The sequence below is a fragment of the Vidua macroura genome, chromosome 3, assembly GCF_024509145.1.
Source record: "Vidua macroura isolate BioBank_ID:100142 chromosome 3, ASM2450914v1, whole genome shotgun sequence".
NCBI lineage: Eukaryota > Metazoa > Chordata > Aves > Passeriformes > Viduidae > Vidua > Vidua macroura.
Genome location: NC_071573.1, coordinates 73,880,411 through 73,903,796, shown reverse-complemented (window position 1 = coordinate 73,903,796; position 23,386 = coordinate 73,880,411). Strand labels below are relative to the sequence as shown.

General features: G+C 35.1%; 1 protein-coding gene across 2 annotated transcripts in view; it reads right to left on the bottom strand.

The window, feature by feature from the left end:
* ASCC3 (activating signal cointegrator 1 complex subunit 3) overlaps nucleotides 1-23,386 on the bottom strand; it is a 252,134-nt gene that overhangs the window by 164,717 nt on the left and 64,031 nt on the right. For both annotated transcript variants that reach the window (XM_053972459.1, XM_053972460.1), the window contains exons 9-10: nucleotides 20,669-20,869; nucleotides 20,072-20,212 (exon numbers count right to left, since the gene is read on the bottom strand). In XM_053972459.1, the coding sequence (XP_053828434.1) occupies nucleotides 20,072-20,212; nucleotides 20,669-20,869 (342 nt within the window). The remainder of the gene's footprint in view (nucleotides 1-20,071; nucleotides 20,213-20,668; nucleotides 20,870-23,386) is intronic.

Here is a 23,386-nt window from a genome sequence, read left to right as displayed (position 1 = left end):
TTTGGAGCTTCTCACAATTTTTAATATTAGATAGCTGATATCACACCCCATGAGGGACTCATTATCAGTTTGGCACTCTTTGAGGTAAAACTCCATCAAAACATGTTACAAGAGCAGCAACCTGCAAGTCATTTTCATAATGCTGGTTTTATTCCTCTTTTTATTGCACTCTTATTCTGTGATTTATTCAAGCATTTAAAAAACCTCATGTGAGCTGGAGCTCAGGCAGGGAGTCGAATAAACATACAGAAAGTAAAGCAGAGGGCAGCAATTCAAAACAAGAATCTGAGGTAGGAAGTAATAAATAATGAATACAAGTATTTTGCTCCTCATAGATCAGAAAAAAAATCTGATGATGTGTTTAACACAGTTAAAACAGAATTATGTTTCTCATAAAGCAGATTCCTTACCATACAAAGATATGCAGATGAGCAGTACGCCCATTTAGTTGAACAGAGGAGGTTCTAACAAATCTGAACATGTATTTGTGGTCTAAAGTAATGTCAATAGAAGACCATATATACACATACAGATATATATGTATATGCATCTTAGAAACATTTAATAATAGGGCTACACTTACAAGAAGTATTAACATAAAAGACTGAGTTCATCATGCTAGGAAGACTTACAAAAGAGGTGCATTATATTGATGCATATTAGAAGCAATTAGTAAGTCACCAAAGCTAACAGCAAATGTCAATCAACAGCAGAACTCAACAAGGGATTGTAACAGCTCTCACTCAGAACTTAAAATATCCAATGACTTTTTAACTAAAGCAACATAACTCTGTTCAGCATGTTTTATTTTATAATGAGTCTTAGGAATGCACAATGGTTTCATTCCTCTATAGAACCCAGCTATTCCACCTAATGAAAAGGCAACTGATTGACAATGTACCAGCACACTGACTTAGCAGAGCAAGATACTCATGACACGTTCTGTTGAATTTATTTTTTTCAATATTTATTTGTTGCATACTCCGTTTCATAATTATGACTAACAGATTTAAGTTCGTATGTGAAAATTTAAAATTTTATGCTTTCAGCACAATCCTGGATGTCCCATAAATTAAAAAATTCATTTAGAAGTTCCAGTACTATTTTAGACCTCAATACAACAGACTCTGACACAGTAAAAATAAACTGGATACGACATTACAACTAATAATTTCCTTTTGTTGTTAATGTGAAAGCTCTTACCTTAAGTACTTTATAGTTTTACTAAAAGAATATGGAGTAGTTTTCTGTGGAGTAGTTACATTAGTCTGAGATGAAACTACAGAAAACAATGTATATTAGAATCACAATAGTTGTACTGAGTAATAGGAATGAGCACCTGCTCTCTGTATTCTTTTTTCCCATGACAAAACAGTCTGCTTAAAGTCAGTACAAACCTTATTTTAAAAACCATAGTGAGGAAGAACAACTTGCATGATTTTGTGAAATTTATCTCTTATATTGTAAAATATATAATTAGCTACTCAGACATCAAGTTTAAGTAATGATCTAAATGTTTTAAAGGAGTCTGATGCAAAACATTACCCTCTTTTCCTCTTTGCTGTTAATCAGTTCACCAATTATAGTTTTACTAACCTCTGATATACTACTGTCAGGTCTGATTGATGCCAAAAGCTCCCTTAATCAAATCTGACAACTTTGAGCAAGTGCCTGTCTCTTGAGACACTGCATCCAGCCTGCTTGTTTTCAAATCTGCACAGTGTTATTTTGCATTTCTTTCTCCCCTAGCCCCTTTTTCATGTCTAAAGAGATACAACAGAATAACAACAAAACATGACTGTAGAATATATTTGTGTATGTTTTTATATATCATTATAGCAATACTCGGGATAAGATTGTTAGTTTGTTTAAGAATTGACAAGGAAAAAGTAAGAACAAGGAGATTTCTTGGAAATTAAAGTTTCTGAGAAATCCAATATTGTTGTTTGCTTGATGGTTTTGTTTGATAATTGTAGGTTTGTAACTTTTTTTTTTTTCTTTTTCTTTTTTTCTTTCATAGCTGCAAGGAAAATGGTTTCAAAGTCATTACTCCTCTGTTCTATAAGGAAACTTTAGGCTCTGGTTGCACAGCTTCAGGAGACAAAGATAAAAGACTACCTCAGCTCCCAGTTTTTTATATTTATTTATACTGGTATGCTTTTAAGACTCATCACAGGGGTCCTCCATATCTCATTAAGTGTAAATATTAAAAGGTTCAGAATAACTTTTGTTGACATAATGATAACTTTTGATTTATTTATTTATATTTTAAGACTAGCCAGATTTTTTCCCCCTGTTCTGCTCCTGTCAAGCCTTACCCCAAGATGTGGATTAACCCAACATTATGTGAAAAAGGACCAAAGGGCAACAGTGACATTTTGTTCCAAATATCCTTTTTCACACACCTTCACTCAACAGTTTTATTTTCTATCACAGATTTTTATGCAAGAGCGAGCAAGTTCGTGTTTTTGTCTCCAATCAGGTTTTTTCAAGAATCAATGCAAACTGATGACTGCTATCACTGATATGGAGGCATACTAAGTGTAAGATGAAGAAAAAAGGCCTTGGTTCAGCTGAGATGCTGATATTAAACAGATACTGCATTAGAAGTCAATTTTGTGACACCAGTTTACAAAACGACAACTCAAATACCAATTCATTTGCTTGCATGCAAATGTGATTTCATGAAATTTTCCCTTCAAGTTTACACTCCAGAGAAAATTATGTCTGCTAATATTAATGATAACCAATGATGAAGGTTATTGTAAAAGACAGCAAGATTGTCAGATTTATATTCTCTGGTTACATTAACTAAGAACTAGCATCCCCTTTGGATTTCAGCAGGATTCTTCAAGCACCAAGAGGAAATATCAACAACTTGCTGTTGTAATGAAAGGATCCAATCACACAGAGTTCCACAGGAGTCTGTGCACCTCAATATCCTTGCATATTTTCATGAGTAATCCTAGTAACAGACTACAGATTATATCCACTAAACATTACATGGATACTATGCTGGACAGAGCTGTAGACACATTGGATGATGGAGTATGAATTTTAAAATGTCTTAATCTGTTAAAGAACAGATTAATTAATCTGCTTGAGTCGGTAATATAATTTTAAGATTCTACACTGAGGATAGTATTTATCTTGCCTCTTTCCTGCTAATTTACAAAATCACCCTCAAAATTAGAAGTCTAGGCTCCCTCTAGGTGGTTCATTTCATCCAAGTATCAACTAGCCTTAGAAGTCTCTTCTCTGTTGTGTTCTCCCTACAAGTCTGTGCAACCCATTTAGACCAGTTCCCTAAGTCTTACATGGCTAAAGCCAAAGCAGATGAATCTGACTCTTAGGAATAATTATCCAACAAATGCAGGATGTAAAACAACTGGCAAGGCAGTGGCTGGACAGCAAAAAGAGAGAGAGCAGAGCAGTCTGCACATGAACTAAAAATGCTCTGCTGATGCAAAAATGGAAACCTTGGAGCAGAAGTGCTGCTATTTGGATGTGCTAAATAAAGCTTCCACTCTCCTCAGCAGCAGTATGATCTTGGGGCAATACATTATGTTCTGGGCAACTTATTTCAAGAAGTGCAAACCAACTGAGAGTCCAGAAGTGAAAAATGAGAATGACTAAACGTAAATGAAGCATGACCTTTACAAAAAGTTTAAATAAACTGATGCTCAGGCTGAATAAATGTGTCTGAACAGAGAGAACTAAAACTGCAAGAGACTTCAGAAAGCAAATGGTGGTGACTGGGGAAGACAGACATTTAGGTAAGGAAAGTGGTAATAAAATTTGATTAGGATTTAGGTTGAAAGTAGGTTTCCATTTAAAAAAAAAAATCTTTTAACAATGAAGAGAGGTAAGCCCTGAAGGACATTTATCAGGAAGTTTAAGTAAGCTCCATGAAATCAGAGCAATAGTGAAATATATATATTACATTTATATATATTACATTATATATATTACATTTGCGTTCTCAGAAGGACAAATTAGATTAATTCTCATACTACTTTGTATAGTTTTAAGGTCAGCTAACAAGGCAAACAAAAACTTAAATTAAAAAACACATTTCAAATTTCAGTTATAGGCAACTATGTATAACATATAGCCTAGACAATATATTCTACTCTATATTAGTAATTTAATATGCTACTAATATGTACCCTGCTAGTACTGCTTGCTATAATATAAACCACTAGGCACTTCATGATAACAACAATTTTTTTGCTATAATAAGAATACTTTACACTACTATTACATATATTCTAATTTTATTGCAAATTAGACTACATTTCATTATAGTTATTGCATGTAAAGTGATTCTTCAGTGTGGGAGGTGCTTAAAATTTTTCTTTGATGTAGTATAGGAAAAGCTGTATTCTAAATGCAGTCATATTTAGCATTATTATCTAAAATATTTGTAAGCATTAGTTTGAAGTATAATGTCTGGGGTGTGTTCCACAAATAAATCACAATAAATGCTAGACAACCAAGATAAATAAATCATAATAAATGCTTGACAAATTCAAGATATTCTGTTATGTGCAAAATGACAACTCAGAGGACATGAACTCTCGATTGCCCTGACGCTATTTTGTAATTTACTTGTATTTTCAACTGACCAGAAGCAGTTACATTTGAAAAAGATCCAAAAGAGGCAAACATTCCCTGAGCAACCTGTCCTCAACTCTGCTCAAATAAGCTATCTTTTTGCAGAGGAATATTCACTCAGCAGGCACAGCTGTTATTCTGCAATTTTTACATCTAAATCAAAGATAATTGGACTTCTGAGTACATTTAAATTGTACTCTGGGAAAAGGGTCTAACTTAATGCATCATTTGCATTAACTATAAAAGACTGCGTTTTCACCCTGTAAAATTTACTATGCTTAAAAAAAGTATTTGGAAGTGCAAAACAGTTACTAAGTAATTTTAAAGACGTGTAGACACCTTTTGCACAGAACCTTTTCAGCTATAAAAGGCCATTAAACCAAACTGAAGTAAATCATTCTTCTAAATTCTTCATAGATAAAATATTAATGGTAATAGAGACTCCTGAAAATTACTTTCCTCCAACTTTCACTGAAGATCCTCAATTACAAAAAAACCTGAGACAAAAGCCATAATATTTTATTTGGTGCTTTTAATAAGTTCATTAGTTAATCTTATGCAGATGAGCAGTTAGTTCATACCACAAAGCACTTCAATTTCAGATTCTCTGATATTCGTTTAAGAACTTAAATTGAGGCATTCTTTCTTGTTACTTATTGAGATTCATTGTACTCCACAATTTAACAGTCAGACAAAGTGTTTTAAGGATTTTTAGTCTTAATTTTACATATAAAAATATGAAAAGAAAAATTCTTATTAGCATTTCATCTCTAGAAAACAAAATCTGAACTTTTTCTGACAAAATGTCATCTTTAATAATTACACAGGAACATTTTAACAGGCAAAATAGTGTCTAAGATGTTCCTTGCTCATCTTTTACTGATACATGCAGATAAATATCAGATAGGCAATTCCATCAAATGGAATAGTTTTGATTTTCACAGAATCACAGCAAAGACAAGGCTGGAATCACCTCTGGAGATCTACCAATCCAATTCACTGATCAAACCAGGGTCACCTGGAGGAGTCTGCTGAACACTGCATCCAGACACATATGCAGTATCTCTCAGGTGATACTCAAAGTCTTTGAAGACTCCACAGCTTGTCTAGACAAACTTTCAGTGTCTGACCACCCTCACAGGAAAAAAAAAAAAAAAAAAACAAAGTCTCACATTTACAGAGAATTTTCTGTAGTGCAGTGTGTGCCCACTGCATCTTTTGCAGTTACTGGAAACTACTGAGGTCTGGCTCAGTCTTCTTTACACATAAATACACAATATAGTCAGATCACATCTATCTGAGCTTTTTCATACCCAGCTTGCTTTACCTCTCCTCATGTGACAGATGTCCTATCCCTCAATAACCTTCATGCCTTTTTGCCAGACTTGCTCTAGTATGTCCCTGTTCCTCTCATAAAGGAGAGCCCAGAACTGGACCAGCACCACAGATGTCTCACCAGGGCTGAGCAGAGAGGAATAGCCACCTCCCTTGAGCTGCTGGCAACACCCTTCTGAAATGAAGCCCAAAATGAAGGGGATGTTGCTGGCTCATATTCAATTTGTTTTCCACCAGAATATCTGTTATCTTTCCTGGGAAGCTGCTTTCCATCTGACCATACCCCAGCCTGGGTTCATAAAATTACTCCCTCACTCCTGCGTAGGACATGGCATGAACTCTGGAACTTCATAAGATCTCTGTTGGCCCATTTCTCCAGCCTGCCAAAGTTACTCTAAATTACTGTGCAACCATCTGATCTGTCAACCACTCCTCCCAGTTTTGTACCATCTGCAAAATTGCTTTGTTTCCACACAGAGGATCAACAGGACTTTTCAAAGGTAATCAAGAATGACTTCATGGTAACTTTGACTAGGTTCCTCAGGACTTGTAGGAAAATATCATCAGATTGTATTACCTTGTATCATACTCTGTTTGTCTGCACATTCCCTAACCTGACTTTATTCCAAGTGTTGAATTTTCCTTCTCTAGATTTTCCCATTTGTCTCTGGGGCTTGGGATTGCTGAAAACAAGGCCTAACCATAAAGGCCCAAGCAAAGAAAGCATTAAGTACCTCAGCCATTTACATGTCTTTTGTCATCAGGTACCCTGTTCCATTTAGCAGAGGTTTTCTCCAATTTTTCTTTTGCTGTACAGAAGCCTTTCTTGCTGCCCTTCACATATGCTCCTGGGCTTTTTCTTACCTAATCCTGTCCCTTCATGCTCAACATATGCTACTACAATCCTTCCAGGTCAACTGCTCCTGCACCCCCTATTGCACATTTCCTTTCTATGTTTGGTTTTCATCCTGTAGGTCTCCTGACGCTCTTGTCTAACTTGCTGATCATCAGGATGAGCCACTCCTGAGTTTGGAGGCATTGAGCAGGAATAAGAAGTACAAAGGATTGCTAGAGAGTTTTAAAGTCTGAAAGACTTTGAGTTTCCATCTGGATGAAAAAAAAAATACTGAAGTAGCTTACTGAACTCATTCACTTGCTAAGCCATTTACAATGGAGTGCAGAAAATATTGCTGTAATGTGCTACATTACATATAATACCTTACACACAATGCAGTTTCTGAAGGACATTAAGTGAAGACTCCAACTCAAGAATCATGCTGCATGACACAAAGGTATTGAGCTAACTGAACATATTACAGCTATAAAACTGGATCTATAATTTTTGTATATCAGCACACAAGTGAATTAAAAGTCTTTGAAGCTTTCTACTACACTAGGAATTCTTCCCTCTCTCCCCCACCCCAATACCAAGGTTGCCCAATCAGTGTTACATTTATCTGTTTTGAGAGATGTAGCAGTAAATACAACTTGGCAAGTATAAGATGAACTGTCTGAAACACAGTAAACTGAGACCAAGTAAGTGGAAGGAGCAGCAAAGAGATCTTGTGCTTAGCATTTTGCCTTTGACATGAAGAAGTAACATTTGGTTTTCACTGTCACGATCTTAAGTATTTTCTTAAATGACAAAAAACCACAGTAAAACCAGCACACATCAAAACTGGTGCCTATGAAGGCACAAGAAACGGTCTCAAATCTATTATTGAATCTTATGTAAGGTAACCACCTAACACTGGGGTCTCTAAAAGCAACAGCTGATATGAGAATCTACACAAAACCATTCAAATCTCTTCAAGCTCAGAGACCATAAGATGTGATATACATACATACATACAAACATACATACATGCATATATATATATATATATATATATATATATATATATAGCCTACTTGAGTGGGGGATAAAAGGAAATAAATAATATAAAAGGAATAGAAAGAACAGAAAGCTCAAAGGCAGCCTCCCCTAAAGAGCTTCATCATTCTGTTGCAGAAATGAGAGAAACTTAAGAAGAGAAGACTGTGGCTTTCTTCTTCCCACAGTCACACATCTATTACACAGCAGCCTCTCTGATGATGCCACTATCTTATAATATGCCACGCACAATCTAGCTTAAAACATTACAAATACTTTGCAACTCATGTGATTCAGCTGTCACTGGATGGTCACATCACTGCAGCAATACACCTAAAAATCCATCATGTCAGGACAGAATTTGATTCAACTAGTCCCAGTCATGCAAAAGTGAAGAAGGGCCTTTTAAAAAGTAATAATTTAATTACAAACCTAGCAACAGAGAAAGGAAGATGCCGAACCCTTAAAAAAAGGCTAAAGAACAAGAGTCCTATCTCTTAACACACATTAAGTTTGTATGTTCTATTTTCAGAAATACTTCAGCATTTTTAATATCTGTTGTGTTGAAGAAACAGATGAAATCATCTATGAGCAATCTTTTACAGACAAATATTAAAGAATGTTTACTAATTTGATATTTTCAATGCAGTATCTTTAACATTTTACTTCATACTCACTTTGGCAACATTCTGCCACAATGAATTGAGATGAATCATTGACAAACAAAGAATTTTGACCTCTATAAAAACAGACACTACTTCAATGTCATAAATTACATGTATTTTCAGTGCAATTTGACTTTAAATAGCAAATAGGCAGAATATTACCAAACATCATTTCTATACACATTAAAAAAAACTATTTCAAACTTTTTTTAGCTAGTACTGCTTACAAAAATATTTTGATTTATGTATTTGCACTTGATTTCATAACAATAATAAGCAGCAAAATTGATTTTATTAACTGGAAAGCTATTAAATCGGATCTTCCCATTTTCAATAACTAACTTATCTTGTGTGTCTGATATGTCCACTTGAAAAATTAAGAAATCTACTCGGCTCACCTGTAGGTGACACTGTTGGTCTTAGCCATACAACCAAAGAGCAACAGCATTCCCGCAGTCTGGAACAATGGTGTTTCCAAACCATACTTTTTTTTTGTTTGTTTTTTATATTTTTCTGCTAGTCCTTTCCAGTTCCATTGTGTGTTGGTTAAATCCCAGCCAGCAGCTGAGCCCCACACAGCCACTTGTGCAGTCCCCTCTGGTGGGATGGGGTAAAAGTGAGGCTTGAGATACTGGGATTAATAGGTAAAGCACAAGCTGTGCACACAAGGAATTCAAAGCAGAACAAGGAATCCATTCACCACTTCCTATTGGCAGCAGGTGATGAGGGCATCCACCATGTGTAACAGTGACTTGGGGATACAAATGGTCCCTCCAAACATCCTCCTTCCTTCCTCCAGCTCTGTGGAGGAAGCAAGCCCTGCGGTATGGGATATCCCTGTGGTCAGTTGGGATCAGTTGTCCCAGCTGTGTCCCCCTCCCGGTTCCCTGTGCACCCCCAGTACCCTTGCTAGTGAGGTGGGGTAAAAGGCAGAAAAGACCTTGACTCTCTGAAAGTGCTGCTCAGCAATAACAAAAACACCCTGTGTCATTTACACTGTAACCAGCAAAAATGCAAACCATAATCCATACTGTCTGTTATGAAGAAAGTTAACTCTATCCCAGCCAAAAACAGCACAAATTTTAATATCAAACCTCTTCAGAGACAGTGATTTATGTAAGTGCATAAAGTACAGTTATATTAAAACTGAATATGCTCTGATAAAGCCTAAAGTAATGTAAAAATGTATCCACTGGAGAGGAAAAGTTAAAAACCAAGAGTATATACCTCTAGCAAGGGCACTTCATCCAAATCAAGTATTTGTATTTGTACATTTAAGTGCTGAAGTACAATGCCAGTTTATCACTTATAGGAAAAAAAAAAAAAAAGAAAAACACTAAAAACTTCTGGTTTTAAAACAGCTTAAAAAAACTTCTAGTAGCCAAGTCAGGCATGAATATAATTATTTCCAATAAAAGGGAACACACTACCGAGAATGCAATTACAAAAAAAACTCCACCTTATACCCTTTAACTACAGAATACATAAAACAAATTTTTTCCTATTGTTCAAAATGTCTGTAATTTTATCTGGCCTCATTTCAACTAGGTTTTTACTGCTAAACCAAAAATTAACTCCCACCTTTCTACCCAATCAAAATAGAGATTTTAGCCAAGTGAGTAATAGCAAAGAATGCCAGTCAATTACACACTTTATCATAGTATGTAACATTTGATTATTAATCACAAAGTAGGCTAGTCAAAGCCTGCACTAAAATTCTACAGATTATGCAATTATAACAAGCAAGTAGGCATGTTAAGCAAAATAAACAACTGTATCTGTCTATTTCAAAAGTAAATTATTTCAAATAAAATGTAAATGCATGTCTGAAGAGTAGTGATTCTAATTTCTGAAGCAAGGAAGACTGATTTTAGTAAAATCTGTCATAAATGCAGAAACTAATTTAGGTCACAGACAGCACCTTCAGTTCCTTATAAAGGACTACTATTTTTTATTCAAACTGCTACTGTTGGATGATGTATAAGTACTTTGCCCCACTGGCAAAATCTTAGCTGTCATAGGCACATATATTAATGGAAGAGTCATAAATCAGAAGGGCTTCCAACAATTTCACCAGGGTACTGCAAGACTGATGCCAACAAAAAAAAAAAAAAAAAAAAAAAAAGTTCAGTGCTGAAAGCATAGAGTGATAACACCAGCCTGAGAAAGTAATGTAGTTATTCCAGCAACAACACAACAGAAACAATGCAGACAACATTTCAACCAAGCAACAAGCTTATTAACTGAACCCACTGGAAAAATATCCAGCAGTCTCTTATACAAGTCAAACTTCATTTATTTCCTAATAGGTTTCACCAGCAGAGACAATCAAGAATCCTACATGTGATGTCACAGAGTTTTTACTGTCTTTATTTCTGAGGGATAAAGAGTTCAGTCGAAGAATTAACATCACAATACCCAAGTTACCTCTCTGCTGTTTAACATCAATATTTTTCACCTGCTTTACTATTTCCCCAAGTTGGTGTAAGGAAGTAAGAAAACTGGGAAAACCATAGCCTTCATAAAAATGGCTATAATCATAGCCTTCAGAAAATTTCCTTCCTTGTCTTTAAAGCTCAGGAAATAACACTACAGTGCTAAAAAACTGAAAATTCGTTCCTGAGGTGAGGTAGATGGGCATATCAGCATTACAGAAATGAGCCCAACCTGCAAGGAAGTGGGCTTCAAATATAAGGATTTTCCCCAGCTGCAGACTGTATTAAGTGCAGATTCATCTAATCCAGGCGATGTCTTCATTTCCCTTTTGTTATTTCCTATTTTGGATCTCTGAAGAGAGTAACCTTAATTTTTCTTCCTTCTGCTTATCCATTGAAACACTTTGAGGATTCCATTTTCTCCCTCCAAAAGCTGAAGAGAATGAATTTAGCCCAGCTGAGGACTTGAGTGTTACTGGTCACAAATCTGAGTGTGACTGCTATCAACTGGGAGTGTACACTGCTTACTGGTGAAAGGACTGCCACGATCAGAACTTTAAAACACCCCACAGGATTTCAAATCTTGCAGATGTACAAAGACACATCCCTTCTGATTATATTTTAATTATCTCACTTTCAGAACTAAGCACTAATTAAGAAATACATTAACATTTACAGAAAAAAAAATTAAAAGTGAGACAGAAAAAAAATGTAACAGTCTGTGGCATGCCATCAAGATTCCTTGCCTCAAAGAAATCCTGGATAGTAGATTTTTAAACACAGTTTTCCCTGAAGATAGCATGATCAATGAATCAGGTAGCAAAATTTTATTTTGCACACGATGAGAACTTCTGAAACAAAGGAAATACATATGGAAACAACAGTGTGAAGTGGAGATGACTTTGGGACACAGAAATCCTACTGTATAAAAAAGACTTTGATCCTTTTTGACTAAGACCTCCACTTTAGCAAGGATTTCTGTTCTAAATATTTCAGTATATTTCTTTCACTTGAATGTTAAGGCTTAACCTCATTTAGAGAAAGAAAGACTTTTTTTAGATTGTGCATAACTCTGAAAATTCAGAAGAAAGAAAGTTTTCTTTCAGCAAGGTTGTACTAAGGAATATTCAGGAAGTTCTCTCAAAAGAGTCAAGTCCCTTCTTTCTTTCTTTTTTTTAAATTAGATTTTGATCTCTTCCTGTCCCAGTCCAAATTTTGATCAAAAGAGGATATTCTGCTATTGAAACCAGGGGTGTGCATAGAATTCAGCACTACTTTACATTCTAGGCATACTGGAAGAGAGATTATTAACCAGGTTAAACTCTGGTTTTGAAATGAACTACTTGAAAAGCAGAGGCTTTTTCAGTATCTATGAACTTTATAATCGCTGGATCACTTTTGAAGGCCACTTCATGAAAGTTTAACTCCTCATACCAAAAGAGATTTGTAGAGTTTATTGCATCTAACACATCCAAAGCACCATTTTGCTCCTGGAAGGAAACAGACTGGCATCTAAAGTCAACAGTAATACAGATGTTTGCAACAACTCCAAGTAAAAAACCAATGGCATGCAATAGGAGATGAAGGCCACTTGGAGACGACTAACATCGTGTTAGTAAGTGCTTAGTAAGAGTAAGTGCTTATGGGCACAGATAAAATATACAGAATAAGCAAAAAGTAGATTAGATAGGGAAAAAGCACCAAGAGATAAGAAAATAAAATAGTACTATCTTGTTTCAGAGGCACTTTAGATTGTACATTCTATGCCATTTTCAGTGTAAGTTCTTCAGATAATTTTCACAAAATGCTGTGGTAATACAAATGAGATAGCAATTGACAAGTCAACCTTTCAAAAAAAAGTGTTCTACAGTTGATTTCTGTTGAAATGCAGTACAATACAATATCCTGTGAATTACTATTATGGGAGAAGAGCTGTCAATATTCTGAATTAAAAACATTCATAATTCTTGCTCACAAATTGAAACATTTTTGTATGAGTGTGGTGATAAGTGTGAGTGTCATGATTACATCATCTTTATCACTGTAAAGAATCACTATCTCATGTACTTACTATATGAATAAGAAAAGTCACAGAATATGCATATTCAGCCTCTAATAGTGGGCTCTGTATATCCACGAAGTCAGAAGCACATACATAGTGGAATATCATAGAATATAATGCTCTAAAATTTAATAAAATGTACACAGGAAAAGTAGCAGGAATCAACTTCACTATTTGCTTTTACTTGGAAGCATCTCTATACCCTATTAAGGTGCAGGAAATGAGAAACAGTATATGAGGAAAATAAAGCTGTAGATGAAACAGCAGGCACCTCAACTTTATAGCCCTCTTTTGCTTCAAATAGTTTTGGACTTGATTTGTTTTATATTGCAGTTAAGAACTTGAGAAAAAAGCATTATTCCATTTTATTAGTATCAGATTCCAATAGGGAATAAAGCCTTCATGACTTAATAACAGAGTCTATTGGCTGACAGAACCTATCAGAGTGACCATCCATATTACTCAGAGGTCCTGATGCCATTTGTCCTTCTCAGAGCTACTTGCCCTGTTCAGCTCTGATGCTTTTGTGGTCTCTGCTTCACTTCTCATTTCTGCCTTGCCATCAAAAGTACAATTAATCAGCTAATCTTTGAGATGTCAAAATACATTCGGTCCTTCAGGCTATTTCCTCTTGTCAAGAAAAGCATTATTTCCAGTAATCAGACAAATGTATTTGTCAATGCAAATGCAGCTTACACAAATTCTCTTTTCATTTACAACACTGCTGTTTACAAAGACACCACTAATACTGTTGTATTACTCGTGCTCTTCAATAAGCATTGCCCTTTTGTTCTAAACTATTCCTATTTCAAGTATAAACAGCTGGGTAAAGTTAAATAGAAAAATAACCAAGTAATAACATTTCCAATAAACTACACAAAATTCACGTAGATTTTAAATACCAAAATTAAATTGCCAGTGAAGGCAGTAACTTTATTTCAAAAAAAAATCCCAAGCTAACTGAGCCAGAAGTAACTGTGGTAGGTCAACCATTGCAGCTGCCAGATGCCCCCCCAACCACTCTCACTTCCCCTCCTTTCCTGGACAGAGGGAGAAAGTAAGATGGAAAAGTGTATGGGTCAAGATAAAAGACTGGGAGGTCATGTACCAATTACTGTCATGGGCAAAACAGACTTGACTTGGAAAAAAATATTGCAAATTTAAAATAGAGTACAATAGTGAGGAAACAAAGACAAAACCTAAAAACTTCTTCCTGCTAGTCCCCCTTCTCCCCAGGCTCAACTTCACTGCTTTGTTCCAAAGTTCTCTACATCTCAGGGATGAGAACTCTACATCTCTCATCTTATAGTCAGTCTATAACTTCACCTCACACATTCCTTCCTCACACTTTTTCCCCACTCTGCTGTGTAGCCCTACCACAGGATACACCTTCACAAACTGTTCCAACATGGGTCTTTTCCATGGACACAATTCCTGCCAGAAGCCTGCTCCTGCATGAGCTCTCCATGGGCCACCTTTTCCTTTACTGCACCTTCAACCTGTTGCAGTGGGGGTCCTCCAAGAGCTGCAGTGTGGACATCAGCTCCACCATGGCCTTCAACAGGGAATCTCTGCTCCAGTGCCTGGAGCACCTCCTCTCCTCCTTCTTCTCTGACCTGGGTGCCTGGAAATCATTCACATTTTTGAACTGCTCAACATGTTTGGCACTTGGCAAATTAAAGTGGTTTCTTTCCTAAACCTATGAAGGATGGTTTCTTATGTGAAGATAGTTTTCATATAAACAGTGAGCAATGCTAAGAATCAACTCTGAAAGCAACGTGACTTTAGTTTATACAGGTTGATGAGAAGAGAACAAATATGACAGCCAGCTGCCCATTTTCTGACAGTGCAAGTCAGGTTTAGCAGGACTTTCTTCACTACCCAGACATGACAGCAAAAAATGTAAACTTTGAATTCAATTTCATGGAAGTTTTTAGAGTTCCTAAAGAATGAAGGAGTTTTTTTTGTTTGTTTGCTCTTTTGTGTTTGGGTTTGTTTCAGTTGTTTTTTTTTAAATGAGTAAATGCTCCTATAGTTTTCCCACTTCATGCCTTCATTAAGGAAGAATGCTTTAGAAGCACATTATGTTGAAAGCAGACTAATGTGAGGTAGAGCTTCTGATTTGCTTCTAGTACCCCCTTCTTTAAACGGACATGAGATTAATGCTTATCAAATCTGTGACAGAAAAAAATCTGTGACAGAGATATGTGGAGTCCAGCAGAAACCCAGCCGTTTTGGAGATGTCTGTTTCTGTGATGTATTTCAGGTCCATGGTGACAGGCACAGCCTTGAAGTTCAGTAAATGTATACAACTCTTTCTGTGGACCTTGAAGTACTTGAGTACTATGCAAACGTTACAGAAAATCCAATAACATGTTTTAAATAAATGACCTTGTTTTCTGTATAATTAAATTTTTGATCAAAAAATATTCAGTTGTTCAGAAGTGGCAGACTATTCACACAATTACAGTTTGATTAATTTTTTCATAATTATTTAAAAGACAGTAAATTTCTTTTTCCTGCTGTCTGAATCCCTTTAACTCCAACAGTATAAGAATGAAGAAACAGAGATACATAGAGGTTTATGGGCTGGGGAAATTAGCCTGCTTTCACATTTTGACCAGATTTGTTTCCAACTACTACATAATTTTAGCAACACAGAAAGCACTTATGATCTGGCCTTAACACTAATACATATCTGTAACAAGTAAGGCTCATGACAGTCAGGCACTCCTCAAAGCGAAAGAAGAGATCTAAGACCAATAAAAGTAATTTTGCTGGTAACTGCAGGTCTGAGGCACAAAATAAAGCAAAAACATTATAGAAAACTTATTTCAACTTCAAAATGTCACTCTCACTTATATGTACTTACTTGAATTAGAATGCAGCTTGTTGACAATGATTATACCAAAATGCATCTAATACAAAACTGCTGAGGTACCAGTTTAAAGGTGAGAAACATTCACACTAACTGAAGATGCAATAAAACATCAAAATAACTTTCCTTAAAAAAGAAAATAAAATATATTTAACAGGGTAATTTTCAAAAACTATTTTTAAAGTCTATAAAGGTGGAAGAAAGTATGAGAAGCTTTTACTATGTTATGCCAAGGATCTTAACTCTGTTTTATGCTATGTTGGCATAAAACATTAAAAAGAAATTACCTTCTACGTTTTTTGATGCCCACTAACTTTGTGTTAAGGCCAGAAGGCATTTCTGCACTCTGTAGAGGCTACCACTGTTTTGCACAAGTTAAGACATGATGCCACTCATCCATCAGCTTACAATACACTGTGTCCAGGGCAAGGCACTGCTTTCACACTTGGTGATTACCTTATAAATCTATACTGCTCCAATTCCATCTGTATTCTCCAAACTTCCAAAAGATAACTATAACTACATTGTATTTGTTGCAAATGCAAGGTCAAGCCATTCTATGTTTCTATGAAGGGAAATTGTCTCAGAGTTTTAACACACATCTTACATGTTAAACTTGTAACTGTGGCTTTCGACGCATAAGATGTGCAGAGCAGGTTAGAAAACTGTCTGAAGAGTCAATAAAAACTATTTTCATTTTTCTTTTCAAAGCAATTTCATTATTGGTAAAATCAGAAATAACTTAATTTAAAAGCTTATGAAGTGTGTTAGAAGCATAGTAATGTTAATGAATATCCAATAATAGCATTGGAAGTAAAATCATATAAGGTATAATACCATAAAAGTATGGAGCAGCAAGAAACATGGCTACCTTCTGGATGGGTATAAATGACAGCATGGAAAGCATAGACAGAGCTATTGCTGGAAAAATGTGCTACAAACCTTTTTAACTGAAAATTTTCAAAAATATTTAAAAGATTTTATTCCACCATAAAGGGAATGAAAATTTAAATTCCTTGTTACTTTTTTTTTTTTTTTTTGCTAGCATTTATATCCTTTAAAAATATTTGTAGAAAAAATAATAGAGGTAGTTCCCACTGTACATTAAGGGCACATTCCTGAGAAGGGAGACAGTTACCAATTTGTCAGATAAAGCAATTTTTCCTCATCAGGATAAGCACTACAGCTACATGTAATAACTTACAAAACACACATCTTTAAATATACACAGGCAAAGTATGAAGGATGAAGCAAGCAGGATGGAAAGGAAGCAGAAAATGATCAGGATTGTCACTTAAGCACTACTTCTAACTAATACCTGACAATCACCTTATTTTTACATCTTTCATTTGTCACTGATTTGATTCACCTGAGGACAAATATAAAGATGGTGATAATGCAACTGCTCAGAAAACAGGCAGAAGACAGCTGTCACAGGAGATATTTATCAGAGCTTCAGTTGCCTAGAAGTACAAGCTGAGATCTTTTGAAACAGTTACCCAGCCTGAAACATCAGCATCTACTTCAGCTGATAATCCTACTCTCTGCCTTTTACTGCCTCATATATATATACAGCATATATATTAAATATACTGTCCCTGTGTATATAAACTGTGTGCACGCATCTACCTGCTGTAGCATTAATCCTTACAGGAAAAGCTGTTTTTCTGTTAAACAAGGGTACTTCATTACTTACACTACTAAAGGCTAGAAAACAGAGCAATGACTGGCAAAGCGAATCTGAAACTATAAAGAAAGCAGCAACACCTATCAGAATATTCCTTTCTGAGAAATGTATGCATTAGAGAGGCTGACAAGTAAAATGAAGTTTTGAAGCAAGAATCAATTTAATACAGGTTAAAAAAATGGTGAAAGAAACCTGCTCGGATGAAGTGGTTTAAAGTGCCTAGTTGAGCAAAGAAAGCTCATGAGTTTTGATAGAAAACAGTATATGTGCAGAGCAATAAGCAAGATCCAGCACAAGCAAGCACTCTTTCCTCAGTTTCTAACATGCTACATATTTGCTGTGCACTTTGTTTTGCAGCAGTGAAACGTTGCACACTGCTGGGCTCCAGAATCTTCAAGAAAAGTAGCAGCAATTACACTGCTAACTCTTGGATTGGCATCATCTCTTATCCTCACCTTCCACATTTCTGATTAATTATAAGACTGACTAGATATGATAAACAAGAGAAAACAAAAAAAATGTTATTTCACTGTCCCAGAATTTTAGCCTTTATATTTTTTTCCTTTTAACCTTCCCAATGTTTTGAAGACCAAAGACACAAAACTGAGCAAAAGCAAAACTGAAATTAATCAACTCTTTAACTATAGTTTCTTTGAAAATGTAGGAACTGAGTTTTGGGTCACAAATACAATGGCTTCCAAATTTTTCCTCTTCTGGAGACCATTTTTCTTTCACCTCCACTCTCCCAAAGGTTTTGAAACTACAAATACACTTCAGATTAGTGTTTCTGTACTATCACATACTTGGAAACTGTAGAAATCCCTTGAAGGTAAGTTTAAGGCAAAAAAAGCTAATTTCAAAGCAATGGAATGAGTCCATGGCGGGGAAAAAAAAAAGATTTTACCCACATCTTCCCTTTTCTATTTCTCCTTGATTTTTGTCAATCAATATGCTTTAGCCTCTTCGCCACAACAAAATTAAGAATTATGCTAGTAGTGGCATGCTGGATGAAATAAAAGAGCATGATGAACCAGAGAGTCTTCCTACACTTAAGTTACTAAGTTTCTCTATGTTAAACTCTGTATATATTAATAAGTTCCCATTACAAGAGTAACAAATTTCAGCTTTGCAAACTATTTCCCATACAAATTTTTTAATAAAGCCTGAAATATTTTTTGTTCCTTTTGTTCCCTTACTTTTTTTACTGGATGTAAGCACAGTAATAATAATCAGGTGAGATTGTAGGAATTATATTGCTAACTAGAAGAGCAAGCATAAATAGCATTCTACATTCATTCTGTTCATCCAGCTTTGTCCTTATATTCAGAGCAGGCTTTTCTACTGTCACTTTGAGTTTCAGCAGTGATTACACATTATCTCTCTCTCTATTAAAACCATGATCTACTTGATTATGTGCCCTAGCTGAAAAGTACTGTGAAAACAGGAAGCTATTTAAAATGGTAATTTGGTGTATCTAAATAATTTCAATTACTAAAAGCTCCTGCCAAACTTTTTTAATTTTTTAAACTCAGATTTTAGGTACGTGGTGTTGCAAAGTCACTCTGATAAAGTACCAGTGATTTTACTGTCACTCATTGATATTGGTTTGCTATTTATTGGTGACCACATTATTGTGACTGTATGTATCAATATGTCTGTATATACATTTTCTAATTGCTATTCACAGCTTCATACTGGATAACTACTGCAGTGGTCCTCCTAATCATTAATTACATACTGACATATATTCTTGTCATGTGAAGGGTTTTTCTTTCCACTCACCATAAAAATGCTAAATACCTCAAAGCTAAGACTGCTAAAATATCACTCATCAGGATCAACAATTACTATATTTATAAATGTTCGTATTGATAATACAAGCAGTTCTTTTTTCTGTTTCTTAGACCAGGCAGAAGGGGAAAAGGTAATCACATGGAACTGTATGCAAGAAAAGGTATACAAGTATCTTAAGATTTTAGAAAAATGGTATTTCACTGACACAAACAGCATTTGCCTGAAATAAATATGGTTAAAAGTATCTGCTAAAACAGAATAATCTCCATTCATGCAATCCTATTTAAGAGGCTAAACACACATATTTTATTCATTTCTATGAATGTTCAAATGTTAGCCTAGTGATGTCTTATACTTTTCAAGGACAAATGAGGAACAGTAAGATTAGCCATTAACAGGAACCTACAGTTTTTGTTTGTTGTTGTTGGCTGGTTTTTTGTTTTCTTTTTTTAAAAGAAGGCAAGTGTTATTTTAAATATTTGCAACAATGTTTTGGATTTATTTGGAACTTGCCATTTGAAGACCGAACTTTAAACTTCTCAAAGATGGTTTTTATTGAAGAATTCTGAACTTATAGCAGTGTACATAATCACTGTAATTACAGATGTAGTAATAATGCTTCAGCGGCTTCGCCAATACTATTACAAGGAGTTTGAAGAGCAGTGTACCTATGAAAAGGTACAAATACACACACAGGGAACAGTATTTGCAAAGATTAAGCATACCTGTGTTCGCAGAATTTCGCCTTTTGACAGTTGCATATCACCAGTCAGCTCTTTCACAGTAATGCCAAGTGGCTCCAGACGCTTGCTGAAGTAATTTGTCATTTCGGCTGCCAAAGCCTTCATAGGAGCAACATACACAATCTGCACCGAAACAACACACACTTGATAAATGAGCAAACGCCACAACATCGTTTGTTTCATGGCAACCATTACAAATCACAATTTATTGTGAAATATGATGCCAAGCACTTACAGTGAAAAATCTTAATAGTGATATATGAAAAGTAGTTATCTTTGTTGGATAAGTGTGCAGCTGTTTAAAGGACAATGGATTTTGTTTATACAGCCTCATCACTTTGAAAATTGGTTCTGCATGAAAGCTAAATGCATTTTCATAGCTTTTTATTCACATAATAAGATTTTTAGAACACAAGTAAGAATAGCTTTAATAATGAAGTAAATCAAAACTAGCCTTATCTTTAACTTGGAAAAGTCTAATATCCTTGAGAACTTCCTGATTTCATATTCCATGTAAAACATATAATAGCTTTTACTTTACAAGTTAAAAAGCTGTTATTTGGTTCATTAAACTCCTACCTTAAACTCATCCTTTTTGATAACACCATGCTGGACGTGCTGGCGAATTTCATGAAGGATTGTCAGCATGGCAATGTTAGTCTTCCCAGCACCAGTGGGGGCACAGATCAGCATGTTCTCGTTTGTGTTGTAGGCAGTCTCGAAAACTATAGACTGGATCCGGTTTAGTCTTTTCATGCCTTTAAAAGCAAGTTGTCCAATCTGTTGAAATAAATACACGTATCTTGGATTTTTCATAGATGTTTGTGCATGTGTGTGTGTATCTATACATATGTTAAAAGAACACATGGAAACAAACCTTCAGATACCTGTCATAATGTATTTATTATTCCAAGTTTTTTTTATTTGGAGAGTACCACTTCTACTCAACCCTCAAATAGGGAATCAATAAAGAATACAAATTATAGCAGGATAACATCTGCTAAAATTAATCAAAATCTTTAGCTTCATACTACTTCACCACCTAATTTTTTTACTAAAGAGTGGGACCAAAACTAATACACAATAAAACATGGAACTATTAATAAGTAAACATTAAAAACATTAAAAAAAAAAAAAACCCAAACCAAACCAAACCAAAACAAAAACAACACATAACACACGCACACACACAAAACCAAAAAAAGAAAAAGAAAAAACAACCACAAAAAAAAAACAACCACAAAAAAGCCTGGTTAAGAAGTAGAAGTACTTTTTTTAAATAATGGTATTCTGAACCAGAACCTAGTTTTTCATTCAACACACCAATTAATTTTCAAGCCGGCACTCACAAATCAATACACAGCATTGAAAATCACAAAACAGTCAATGAATAATCTTTGAAAGTTGACTCTGCAGGAGTATACTAAGGATTAAAAAAGCTACAAGAAAAGTACCTCCAGAGGAAAAAAAATATCCTAAGACACCCTCAATCTAAGTCCCCATTAATTACAAAAATACTATCTTTCCTCTAAATTCCATTTTATTCCATGCAGTAAGTACAGATGCATAATCCAAAACCAGTAGATTTGCCCTTAAAAAATAGTGAGGCAGCATACAGAAATGCAACAGTATGCATGGAAGTCCACAGTTTTACAAAGGTACTAGAAGATTTGTTTTTTTAAATTGTCATTTGCACATACTAATATTTTTAAAATGGAAAATAATTTTTTCCCCTCTGGCACATAAACATCAGCCACAGCTTCTACAGATCAACTCCTTTTCAGATAAACCAGTGAAACCCCGTCTTGCTTAAAGGACTGGTAGCCACTGGATGGCAGAAAGTGATTTTTACTGAAAATGAAGGAGATGCAACATTTTTATCCTTCTACAGCTGATTTATCCCTAGAATTCAACACAAACCATAGGAAGTTTGAGTAGAATACAATCTGAATGTTACTCTCAACTAACAGGATTTCAAGCCTAAGATGATGCCATTTTTACACAAATATGAATCAATATGAAAAGCCACCAAGAAGCAACTCTTTCCACAAACCAGATGATACTCAAAGCAGCTGTGACATGAATGAATAAAGCCCCCTGATTTTAGTTCAGTAAGCTTTCAAATTCTTTCCCATGGAATTTATTGTTACAACTAATGCATTTATGAATAAATGAGATTACACTTAATCAAGACATTCTAAATCAGAAATCTCATCAGAAAGATATTTGTGTGTTGGTTCTCTGACAGCAATTTAAAAATAGGAAAAATTTGTTTAAGTCATTAAAGTAATATTCACAAACGAGTCCATACAATTCAGTCTGCAGGCAAGCTTCAGCTAAGAAACACAACTGCTTTAGCAACACACTAGTGGCAGCATCTTCCCTAAATAGCACAGACCATCAGCACTTAAGTTTTAGTCATGCAATTCATTACCAAGACTTTGTAGAAATGCTCTGTAATGATGACTTCTTCTGTCATATTATAACAAAGTAATAAGATTACTACCCATTTATCTTAGAGATAATCCATTGCACCCATAAGCCAAGGCTGAGCTTACAGTACTTTTCCTACTCATTGGCTTAATTTTAATGTAGAACTATTTTATGCAAAGTACCTTATATATCTCAGGTGAAACAAATCCCATTCTGCAGTCAGCTGTTCTACTACACTTTCAGTTAAAAAGCTAATTGAACTAACTAGTAATAGCATGACTAATCCATGCTTTTTTACATAAAAACCATGAAATTCAGGATGTGAAGCTCTGATGTTTGTTGTTCTGACATATAAATAATCTCTAGGTCATCTTTCCCCTTCGCTGTCCTCTGGAATGTTGTTGGTTAAAACACATATCTATGCATATATACACACAAACATAAGTTTTTATATGTATGTATATACACATACAAATTTTAATAAATACATTCCCCCTATGCTACTGAATTATGAATAATTAGTAGTTCCCTCCTGCTTTCTAATTATGCATCTATACACTTAAAACACTTTTGTGCCAGTGCAAATCCTATTTTGTTAGGTACATACCTATTTTGAAGGTACACCTAGAAATAAACATAGATGTTATACCTGTGGACTTCCACAGCTTCCCTCTCCTGATGATACCTTTCATATTCTGCTACTTCCATGAAAAAGTGGTAGCTCGTGAGATTTAGGAAGAGAAATAAATAAAAATGTAACTATATAAATAGCATAAAAGTAAATTTATTTTTATATTATCTTAGGAGAACTATTTGAGAACATAATTTCCTACCTGCCCCAAAGACTGAAATGTTGCCTTTCAA